Source organism: Scleropages formosus, chromosome 3 (assembly GCF_900964775.1).
Source record: "Scleropages formosus chromosome 3, fSclFor1.1, whole genome shotgun sequence".
Taxonomy (NCBI): Eukaryota; Metazoa; Chordata; class Actinopteri; order Osteoglossiformes; family Osteoglossidae; genus Scleropages; species Scleropages formosus.
The window spans coordinates 13248498-13261125 of record NC_041808.1 but is presented as its reverse complement, the minus strand read 5'-3'; the positions used below and the strand labels follow the sequence as shown (position 1 = coordinate 13261125).

Here is a 12628-nt window from a genome sequence, read left to right as displayed (position 1 = left end):
GCTTGCCGATTTCCTTTCAGATTTGATTGTTAAGCACGGAGAAAGTTCTGACTGGGGGTGATTTTAATATCCATGTAGATGCTGATAATGACCTTCTAAATTAAGCTTTTAATTCCCTATTTGACCGTACTCGTTTTTTGTTGGACAACCCACACACTTTCACAGCCAAACCTTGAATTTATAATAAATCTACAGTGGGAGTGAAACGGCATTGTTATTTTAAACTCTATTCTTATCACCTTTAAAAGGAATAAACGGTGTGGATTCTTGCAGCAGATTTATGCGCAGCTACCCACTGACACACCTTTGACAATCTGCCTGCAAACATGAAGGTAAATGGAGGTCCAGCTCTGTGCAAACAAGGCAGCTCTCAGCAATAATTTTATTTTTCCAGCCTAAGAGGAGAACAAGACAAATCTTAAGTTCCTTTTCCAAACTAAATTGACAGAAGAGCCTGTGGCACATAACAGCTAGTTTCAGGACTTAGAGCTATTAAGGCACTTCTTAAGAAAGCTACAGATAAGACAATGTAATCTCGGCGTTGGCGTTGCTCTGGATGTCCTGGAGTGTTTCTCTTTTTTTTTTCCACTTTGGGGAGATGCTGCTGACCACCAGGTGGTGCCCACTTACTCAGATAATTTTGGGGGGAAAGAAAGTGCATCGCAAAAGGATAAATAAGGGATGGTGAATATCTGTATATGGTAACACATAGGCGCTTATAGCAAAACTATTAAGAAAAATATGCTGTCAGTGCAAAGAACAGAAGAAAAAACATAGTCATATTTGGGTTGATTCCCCTGTAACACAGCTGACAGTTATGCTGCTGTAGAGGGGAATTCAGAAGTCAGATGTGCAAAACAGAAACTGGAAAACAAATCAAAGAAAAAGCAATGGTTGTATTTTAATAAATTCAATACCAAATTTTTTACAGATAATGTTTTAAATTCTGCCTCGAAGGATTTAAAGTAATTTGGCCCCGAAACTAAACGCAGCTTACAAAAAAATGAACAAAATCGGAAAAAAGTCAGCCAATGACACCTGGTCAAGTTGCTTACAACCTTGTCATTGACTTTGATCGCTCCTTCGAGAACGACAGAGCTTCAGACAAAACACTCTCAGCAGTTTCATTTTTTAACTATATACAAAACCCCCACTTGTTTACCTTATATACACATAGCGGAGCGCGAGCTTAGGAAATTTTCAATATACGGATGCTCCTCGATTTACGATGGTTCGACTTACGATTTTTCGACTTTATGACGATGAGTTGGCGATAGACGTTCGGTACAAACCGTACTTCGGATTTTGAATTTTGATTTTTTTCCTGGGCAAGCAATATGTGGTGCGATACTCTCTTGCGATGCTGGGCAGCGGAAGCGATCCGCATCTCCGAGTCTGTCACGCGGTTGTGTTTCGTGCATCCATAATGTCACAGAAACGCCCATCTGTGTCTCCTGCTACCGGTGGGAAGAAGAAGAGGAGGGCGATTACTCTTGAGGAGAAACTCAAGATAACTGCCCAGCATGAAGGCGGCAAGTCCGTAACGGTTATCGCACGTACGCTAAGCTATGATGTTCGGGAGGTCAGGTGTATTAAATGCGTTTTCGATTTCCGATATTTTCGACTTACGATGGATTTCGTGGAACGTAGCCCCATCGTATGTCGGGGAACACCTGTAGAATAATGCAGTACAGAAATAACCTGCTTAACACTGCCTAGTTTAAAGCCGTTAACGCTGAAGCCAGTGGAACCCGGTTTGTGATGCAGTCTCTCTCTCTCTCTCTCACACACACACACACACACACACACACACACACACACACACACACACACAATATTACATAAAATACCGGTTATTTAGCATTTGCAGGCTCCATTCTGTGTGTGTAGCACCCTGGTGGTTTCAGTGCTGTCAAGTAGCACTGGGGGCCCATTATTCACAGTCCAGCTGTGTGATGTGCCTCGTCCTCCCTGTGTCCGTTCAGCTAAGTGACACTAAGGGGCGAATGACACACCGCTGTCCGTGAGCTCCGTCTCGCTTGTAAACAAGAGCGTGAGCCGCAGACGGTGCCGTGCCCGCCCGAGGATGGGTGCAGCTAGGCGCGTGGAGCCGGTGCGTTCCTCTCTCACATGAGCTGGATGGGCGGCTCAGTGTGTTCCAGCATGGTACTTGTTGTTACTGTAAAAATCACACAATAAAAGTTCATTCTTGATGAGAAAGAAGTGCACCTTTCTCATCTATCGTATTTGTATTTTCACCAGTCTAATAAAGTAGAATGTTGTAATGACCACATTTGGCGCTAGTTAGTGCTCCATGTTCTAGGAATATATATTCTGAGCGCTAACCGGGGTATAATTGTACTGGAAACTTTGCTCCTGTCATCACACTGTCAGTCCACACACTTGGTGCTCGAGTAGATGAAGCTCACTGAGCCATGGGATACTCTTGCTAGCCCTGAGAGCTGCACAAACTTCCAGACTAACCTTTTTGATGAGCTGCTATAATTAGAATCGGAATACGGTACCTTGCCGTAATCCTTCATACTCTCATTGCACGTGTTTTAAAATTCTGTCTGTATCTGTACTGGCTGATGCAGCATCTGTTTCCCCAAAGTTTCAGGCCCTACGATCACAGATGATGTCATTATCTGACAACTGTCCAGATCTGTCTTTTTCACTCCTTGTATACTGTCTAACTATCTGGAATGAGCATTGAAAACCAACAGCCATTATTTGTCTTGCCGTATATTTTTCCCCCATTTTCATGAGCCACCGGTCATGAGCAGGGTCGTGGTGGTCTGGAGCCTATCCTAGAAACACGGGGACACCCTGGATTAGACACCAGGAAATCACAGGGCAATGACACACACTAAAGGCAAGTTCGAGTCACCAATCCAGCTGACTGTGGGTGGAAACCAGAGCAGCTGAAGGAAACCCATGCTAACGCTGGAAGAACATGCAAACTCCACACACTGAGCCACATGTAAATGTACATCTGAGTGCGCAGCCCAGGCACTGCGTAGCACCACCGCTACCTGCTGTGCTACTCTACTGTACATAAAGCAATGAACGCCTTTTAGCGATAATTAAATGAGTTGTATGCTTTTTAAATGAGTTGTATGCTTTTTATTACTTTTGCACAGTATTGGAAAGAAGATATGGCGGTGTCCACGTACACACCTGTTTATATGCACCATCCTTTGGCACAGGACCATCCACCTCACAGGAACGATACGTATTTCCGCCGCCTGAATTTATTTACATTTATCTGCATACATTTCCTATACTAATTGGCTGCCCGGTTTCTTCCCAACTCCTTTTGTAATTCCACCGGTGCTAGGTGTTTACTACATTTGTCCAGTGTCCAGAAAGTCTGTTAACAAGAAGAACAACACAAAAGCAGGCCAACCCGGACTCCCGCAGAATTCCCTAATTTACAGCAAGCCAGTAAGAGTTTGCGCTTCGAAACGAGCAGTTTCTCTCGGACTACCGATCTTCAGTCCATACGCCCACGCAGCCTTGTGGACCTGCTGCAATTCACATGGGACCATATCGAATGCTTTTAAGAAGTCTAGACAATATTAGAAGAATCTGGATAACTTTGTTCTGCAGAATCATCTGCTTGAAGCAAGTTTCATTTTATAAGATTTTATTTCTACAGTTGATTGATTGTACCCCTTAATAGCTACTAAGGACAAAATGATTTGTATATAATTTTACCTTATCTCTCTTTTTGTGTACTGTGGTTATAGTTAAATGCCACTTACATAATCAGACGTTGACCTCCGTACATGAGGATTTATTAAAGAAATTAGCCGAACTCTTAAAAATATCTCCCTTTTGCTGCAGTACCAGCGTAAAGATACAATCAAGGTCCATGAACTCGTCTGCTTTAATCTTCTCTGGCAAATTTAAAACATCGACCTCCATTATGTTAAAAGTGTTAAGTTCCGCTTTGAGCCGATTTGTAATTTGGGCCATAATGTCTTTGCTATGAATCGTGGAAACCCGTCAGAAGCACTTCTTAAGCGTTTTGTAGCGCTGCCAGTTAATGTTCCGGTGGCGCAGGAGTGAAAGGTGCGCAGGGCCTCATACATCCTACACTTGGTACCTTGGAGCCTTTCCTGGAATAGTCACAGCTGGATCCATTCTACATAACAGAACTTTGGATTGTAAGGGGCAGCTGTGGCACAGAACAGAGAATAGCACTGGAGGCAGAGAGAGCTGACTGCATGTGACCTGTATTTGGGCTCTCTATTTCTTTTGGGCTTTGGGCCCACTCTATTCCAGGTCTTTTTTCCCGGCTTAAATTCTACCTTTTAAAATGTCTTTTTAAAATCCTTCGCAGGATACTTCTCTAGATTTTATTTTATTATTTATTTATTTTTTTTATATAACCATAATTCCGCACATTTAGAGGATTCTTTTCAAGAGTTCAGTCTCTTTAATTATGTCATAAATTTTGGAATTACATTGGATCTGCTTTATTTTTTGGGTTCTACTTGTTTCGCTGGACTGTTGGTGCTACTACTTTGTAACAGCTGTTGCTCAGCAACTTCCCTGAACTTCACTAGTCCTCTTATGTTTCTGCTATTTAATCGGTCTGAATCAATAGGGCATCTCATGCAATGGGGCACTTAACCTTGTGCTGAAATAAGTTAACATTTCTATCATTTATAGCTCATCTTCCGCTGTTCTCATGGCTACTTTCATGTCAATGAGAGGCAGATTGAAACCTGCAATGTATGACTAACTGGTATCTCTGACATTTTTCCGAACTCTCAAAAATGGTACTCTCACCTGTCGCTAGCATCACCTGCATACTCTGTAGCATAGTCTACCGATGTGTTTATTTCTGCACTATTTAATGAACTGTTACCGGCTTGACTGGGGTGGAAAATTCTGCTTTCGGTGCTATTATACAATATTCTATGAATATTTTATGGGGTTCAGATGCGCTGGCCGGCTTTGTAATATGAATAATGTCACAGTGGCCGACTCAAGGCACTAGACAAACACATGTGTTTGTGATGGGGGTATTGTCATCCTGACAAATCTCTCTCCGTGCAGGAAATAAATGCCGCAACACGTGGTGAAGACGATCACTCGCGATCATTAAACAGCAATTAGCGCTGAGAAGGAAGAGGCTATACCGCAACTGCGGCAGGAACATTCTCTGCACGTCAGTGCTGAACCTTGGGAAGAAAGTCACGACTGGAAGCAAACATCCAGAGTCGTGTAGTTCATTAGTGTACCACCTTATGTGCAGTACTCCTCTGGTCTACAGCATGGTAAAGGGAGGATGACTGCTGTGACCATGTCGCATTTCACCACTGCGTGTTCAACTTTACCGTATGCAGTTTTTGACAGATCGTTTTATGATAGAACTGGATGTATGTGAGCCTGTTCAAAATTCACTCTCATCTGACCTGAAGTGGATCACGCTCTAGCCGTGGTTACCAAGCCATGTGCGTAAATCTTGTGCTCGAACTGAAAATAAACTGGGAGGCAGCGGCAGCCAGGGATTCTACATGCAGCAGATATTGTATGGCTTTGGCATAATAGTTAAAAAATGATGTAAAGTATTTGAGTAATACATTTATGAACAATGGGGGATATTTCATTGAAAAAGCTGTAATCTTTCACAAATCCTAGCTGATGTAGGGAGTGTGGGGTGGGGGCTGTCCTCTAGTACATGCTGCCATTTGGGTTATGTCATTCAGTTGTCATAAGGAGCTCCCTAATGGTGGAATATAAATGGGGCATGCCCCATCCCCGAAACTGGGGCATGCTCTTATGTTATTAAAATTGTAGGTGACCATGTAGTTTTATAGATCATGAGAAAAATATGATTTGAAAGACCACCCAACGGCAATGTGCAATGAAACGGCGATGTAACTGGCAGTTAATATGGATTTCGACTCATAAAGTCCACGGGTGCAATTATGCAGCATCAAATTACACAAGGAAGTCATCAACTCACACCTGGTTGATGAAGGTGGAAAATGCTGTTTCAAGCATCAATCCTGGTCATTCCATAACAGATAGGGTTCAGAACCGCTATCTGGGGACGTATGAAATATCGGAAAAAATCAGTTACGCTCAACAAACCAATGTGACCAACGAATGTGATGACACTCGCTCTGAGGACGGGAGCAGCACCATCTTGAAGAGCACGTTATATGGCAGCTGCTATCAAGAATGTCAAAATAGGTGCAAATTTTATATATACTCTGTGTGTGTGTATATTAACAGCTGTTCAGCTATTTGTCCTGCTGCCTTTGGCAAAGTACAATGATTTATTATTTTAGTGCAAAAAAAAAAAAAAAAAGAAAAGAAAAAATCCTTCTAGCCTCTCTTCAGGCTGAAATACTGCTCCAGTCGCACTGATTTCTTGTTGAAATGAAATTCACATTCTGAGATGGAAGCTCTAGGTAGCAGGCTTGGGTGCTCCCATTAAAGTCCTATCATGTGACACAAGAGGTTCTGGAGTCGCAGCGGGTTTATCTGCCTGATTTGATTGCACCGTGGCTTGGGATGTGCCCTATTTGAGAGAACATGGTGTGCCACTACCCTTACCACTTCTCCTACCATGAATTTGACAGCCCTTCGGAACAGGACCAAGGGGCTTTAGCCGGAACCTCCGGAGCTGGACTCGCAGCACTATGCCTGATGTGCAAAGCAAGCACTGCCTTTCTGATAAATTAGGGAGAACACCTGGGAAAGTGTTCTCGGGGCAGCTGTCCCCCATCCTCGCCACCTGAGAATACATATCAGATTATTCTTTGCCCTCCCTCAAGGCTTTTTTGTGTGTCTGCCTCTGTGTATATGTGAGTGGGTGCATTTCATGCCTGAGCTCGTCAAAAAAAGCCTAACCCATTTATAGTCTCATCTCTTTTGAAAGACCAATATTACAATAATAATTTATTGAAATCCTGGCATTTCAGTCTGTATTGAAATATTTAAAACACATCTGAGTAAATGTATTAGTGATGTATTACCATTAGCAAAGCAGCGAAACTGTAAAACTCTTCTCTAAAGTAGGTTAGCAGAATATTTTGTAGAAGAAATAAAAAAATACTTTTTGTCCTACTGAAATAAACAACAACCTAAAGTGCAATGGAGAAACAAGCACAAATTTAATAGCATAATGGCAGATTTTTAATTATTTATACTAAAGATCCTTGCACTTCAGGGGGATGGTATCATCTTAAAAACAATTATAGTAACTGATTTGAGGTTTTGATCACCTAAAAACAACCTATAACAGCAACTTACGTTTAACATTTTTAGCTGCAGTTATTCAGGATATCCAGTAATTTTATGTCTTCTTATTATTTGGCAGACACTATTCTCCAAAGCCACGTATAACTCAAAGTAAACCAAAGCGTATAGCACCAACCACAAGAATTCACATAGAAAAGGAGAGACACGAAATTAATAACAGAAAGACACAGAATGGAAGCTTCAGAACATATTCTAGACACAATGTAAGATTGTTACACAATGCAAGCATTCAGTGAATTGTCAAGATTCTCAATAGATTCTCAGTACAAGATGTAGTATTCTTCTAAATCAGTAAAATGTAATTCTCCAAACCCCTCTGCAAAACCAATTACTGGATTTTCAAATTAATTTATCATCTTAATTTAAAAAAGGCTTTCTTTATTATAATTTCATTTTTTAATTAAGTGCACTATTGATTTCATATAACTTTTCATCATTTTTCACAAACTGCTGTCTGTGGTGAAGTTATCAAAATCCACATTTAGACAATAACCAATAAGCTGACTGCCAAAGGAAGGTGATAAGAAAAAAATCTGAAATTGGTACATAAAGCTTGTGTGCAGTAAAGTGTCAAAAGCCAAAATAAAATCTTAGCAGAAGCAGTCATATTTTTTTAATCAGTAAAAATACAATTTTCACAACTTATTCAAACACAAAACCCCGGTATCAATGAATATGTAAATTCACTTTGCATTTTTAATTTAGTTTAATTAGCCTTTCCTTTATTCATGATGATTCAATTTCTTCAAGAAATGCAATATTGTTTTCACGTCATTTTTATTGGTTTTCACAAATGGCCGTTAAGGTGACGTTATCACATTCTAAACCCAGGCGATGAATCAATATATTGATTATCAAACTAATGAAAAATAAACCTTAGGGATTTTCTTAGAGCAAACAAGATGAAAAATTATGAAACATACCTAATGGTACAACAGAACCGTATTCTAGTCACTCAGACACAACGTCTCAGTAAAAGTCAGTTTTGCTACTGAATAATCTGTGACTAATTATGAAAGTTATCTGCTGTCTGAAGAGCAATTTGTCAATTTTGAACACAGTGATATACATATTTTACTGTGAAAATTAATATTTGCTCAAACAAATAACTGTCAGTAAGGTTAATAGATTATTTAAATTATGACAAGATATTCATATGGCACAGTGGTTTAGAACGATGTTCTTCCCTAAAGAGTACTTTGTAATAGAAAAGAAGTAAACATGAAAATACTATAAATGGCATTGTCTATCACCCCGGCACCCAACAGACAGCTGAACTGCACTTTATAAATGGCGATTGCCTGCTCCGAGATTCAGCGAAAGGGGGTGGTTGGTTAATGCAATGAATATCAAATTACTACTGTACTACTGTATCATACTGATTGTATAATACAGAATTACTGAGCATTATCTTATTACGATTAACAGTTCATATAAATTTTTGTCATTTACAAGATTTACAACGTGAGAGAAAACTGCAGCATGGTATTTGTTTACAGGTTTGACATAAAGGCTCCAAAACAAATGAACCTGCATGTACCTCCATGAAAATCCCATGGATAAAAAAATGAATGGTTATTCCTAGGTAACTGTTTGTGACAGTTCGGTAGCAGGACATGTTTAGTCTTTGAGGACGTGTCATGTGGTGAAAGGCAGCAAGTTGGGTACAGATCTTTATGTGCAGTACTGTGATACGTTGACCCACCATCCTGGTAATGACTTTCACTGTCACTCAGCTCAGTGACCCACTGCCAACGGGTTTTAAACAAGGTCTGTCTGAGGGGCACCTTATTCTCACAAGCCACCCCGTGCGTATTGTGCACACTGTATTTTGAAATAGATCAAGCACCCGTTTACATTTATTTAGCTGACGCTTTTCTCGAAAGATACTTGTAATTTGTTACCCATTTATACACCTGGGTAGTTTTTCACCGAAACAGTTCAGGCTACTTACCTTGCTGAAGGGTGCTAATTTTGGGTCCAAAGGCAGTAGTCTAACCACAGCACTACGAGCTGTCCTAACCCCACGCAACATTTCAATAGTTTTTTAAAGTTAGGAAAATGCTGTTTACAGAATTTCATTTCCCCCTCGAGTGCACAACACCTTTATCTATGTGTGCACATACATGACATCGAGTATATTTTCTATAAAGTAATTCTTTCATTGGAGGAAAGTATTAAAATACAAACCGTCAAAATGCGACTGCAACATAGAAATAACAGTATTTTTTTCCTGAAAAAAGGATTGTTGAAAATATGCTTTCATACTGTATATGATATCTGCACATTTCCAGTACCAGCTGGTATTTGAAAAGGCGTATTATATTCTTGCAGCACAGCAGTGTTAAAGTACCCACAGTAATGCAGTTCAGGGTCAGCAGTTCATACCTTAACTGGAAAAAACGCACAACTATCCATCCTGCCGGTATAATTTAAAAAAAAAAGAAAAAAAAGAAAAAAAACTATTAATTGATAGCTTAGCTGATTAAGCTCTAAGGCAAGACAGCTACAACGCTATCGCAGTTATTTTTTTCCACCACAGTTTACACTTGAAAAACATCTTATTGAACGTCCTTTAAGATTGTTCAAATAGACGTATTCTCCAGTTTCTCCTGGCTTTCTTGTTTATCGTATTTATACTTCAAACTATGCCTGCTTTTTTACCATCTCGCAATTGCACTTAGTTAAGGTTGTTCAGTAAGTTTACATTTTTCACTCTTTATCAGCTGTCAAAATTCCTCGAACCAAATTTAACGAAAATATAACACTATGATTATTCTGATTACAGTTTTAAGAAGGAAAATATCTGTAGCGTCATTTTGCCATTATAACTAACTATAATCCGTACGCATGATTCCTAATGTATAGATGTGCAGTGCCACTCCCGAGGCTGCGGCAGACAGTGACAAACAGCACAGCCAATGTTGCAGCTGTTTTTGTTTTTCACCTAGAAGAGGCAGCAACGCTCCTTTGTATTAGGCAAGAAAAACAGAATTCCCCACACTGGTGAATAAATGAGCTTTCTGGTTTTTAAAAGCACAGAAGAAAAGAACTTTTTATTTTGACTGACTAGCAGTAGCGCAGAAAGGTTACTATCAGCTCATGCTGGAAGTCCGGGTAACCAGTGTTAACGTACCGACTCGCTGGCAGGTGAATTGAGTGGAACATTTGTAAAATTAAAAATAAATAATACTTCCTTGCCGGGCTTGTGTTTAGTCCTGTTTTCGCCTTTTTTATGCATGACGGATATGCCCTCATAGACGCTGTAATGATTAATTCACCCTTATAGTCTGGGTTTTTACAAGTGTAACAATCATTACCACTATAATATGTTACTGTGTGATAATCCCTCAATACAGATGCCAGCAATAAAACTGGATTGCTCGCAAGGGGGCCTGCTGAACGCTGCCGTATTTTATGTCTTGTCCTTGGAAGAAGAAAACTGCCCTAAAACAAATCTTGATGAATTCACGGCTTAAAGTAGGCTTAAACAGAAGGAGCCTACATTGCTTTTAAATCAAGCTTCGGCACTATTTCTGATTGAGAATTTACCTGCACTTTAGACGGGTGGACGGAGAACACAACTGTTTTCAGAGCCTGTTCCTTCTGGGCTTCTGCAGGGCAAAGCACTTTGTGTGACAATCAGTCACAAATGTCTCCCTTTTGTCACCAGCCAGTCAAATCCGCTCTGCCTTCTGAACATCAGAGTGGTTCAATCTCACCACATTGTCTGTAAGGGTAAAACCTCTGTTCACTTCTACCAGACGGGACTGCAAGGTAAATGCCATATCATCAGCATATAGTGTCAGATCCACCATGACGTAAAGCAGCTCACGGAAGGAACAAGAGAATGGCTGGACACCAGTGGTGGGTCCACAGAAAATCTTTCACGCAGCTTGGAAACTCACGCCTACAGACATAGGAGGTGTCTAAATGAGATGTTATACTAAAATCCTTGACGTATGAATAGGTCTATTTTGTAACATTTCCAGGTGGAATGTTTCACTGTTGCACAAAGAAAGCTCAGATATTTACACTGTACAGTTTTATATGATTTACATTCATACAGAGTCCTGTGCATGAAACCATTATCTTAAGTGAAGTCAACGCCATTCTTGATGTGCCCCCATCTGCATGTCATACCTGCAATCAAACTACAAGTCAGAAACCAGGGAAAAAAGAAAAAACACTTAGCTCCCTGAAAGGGCGACAGGACAAATGAAATCAAACTCCTTCAAGTGAGAGGATGTAAAATTATCATTTTTTATGTGACACCTTTGTCCAAGAAAACGTACAATTTTATCTTTGTACACTAAGATACTTCATACATTTGGGAAACTTTTGCTACGTCAGTTGAGGGTAAGGTCCACGATCAACGGTTCTGCAACAAGAGCAGATATCCATACCCAGGATCTTTCAAAGCCAAGACCATTTGGTTCAAACCACTGTGTGACCTGCTGGCACTGAAGCATTCAGAAATTGTGTATCTGAGCAGCGAGAAGTTTCAAAATGCTCAGTCCCTCTCTGAAAGGGTCATACACGATGAGGAAACACCTACTCTTCTCAATAGCTCTTACCCAGACAGCATCAAAAGAGCACAAGTGACCCACAGGTAAGGAAGTCAGAGCCATGGCCACCATTAATGGCGGCTCCAGGGCCAAAAGCCCCATGCTGGACCTTTGAGAAATTGTCACAACAGCTTCTGTGCAGCGGCAGCGACAAAAGAACAGATGTTGTCTCCAGCAAATTACAATGTCCAGCACTTGTTCTGCTCGCACCCGTTCAGCGTATCCTTCGGCCTTTGAGTAACTGAAACCAGATGCCAACGTGTCTAGCTTCTGAAAACCAAAAGCAAACCCGTTAAAAAAAAAAAAAAAAAAACCTCAGCTAAATAGATAATTTATGGATCTTGAAAAATTTACAAATCTCCAGTATGCTTTCCTCACATTATTCATAACTGGCCCACCTGAAGGGAGGTAACCTCTTGAGCTCTATTTCATAGCGGACTTGCCACCAACGTGACAGTTTGGCGCATGCACCTAGTCGGCCTACCTGACTCCTGGAACTCTCTGTTGAAGCTGGTCCAGGACTCCTTGCTGTGGCGCAAGTTGTCCTCCATCACCCTGATGTCGGCAAAGGGACAGTTGCAGTCCGGGAACTTGGTAGAACAGCGGCACCAGCAGTCGTTGTTGCGACACAGGAACTCCCCCTCGGAGTTGCAGGCCACGTAGCTGAGGGCCGCCTCCACGAAGCGGCTGCGCAGGAACTCCGGGAGCACATCCTGCAGACCTACAATCCGCAAGGCAAAAGGCCTCAACATACTTCACACGGTAACGTACCC

At 40.9% G+C, this 12628-nt stretch overlaps 1 protein-coding gene across 1 annotated transcript in view; it reads right to left on the bottom strand.

The window, feature by feature from the left end:
* Positions 1–12628, bottom strand: part of brinp2 (bone morphogenetic protein/retinoic acid inducible neural-specific 2) — a 102274-nt gene that overhangs the window by 25246 nt on the left and 64400 nt on the right. The window contains exon 6 of the mRNA XM_018753199.2: positions 12340–12576. Within this exon, the coding sequence (XP_018608715.1) occupies positions 12340–12576 (237 nt within the window). The remainder of the gene's footprint in view (positions 1–12339; positions 12577–12628) is intronic.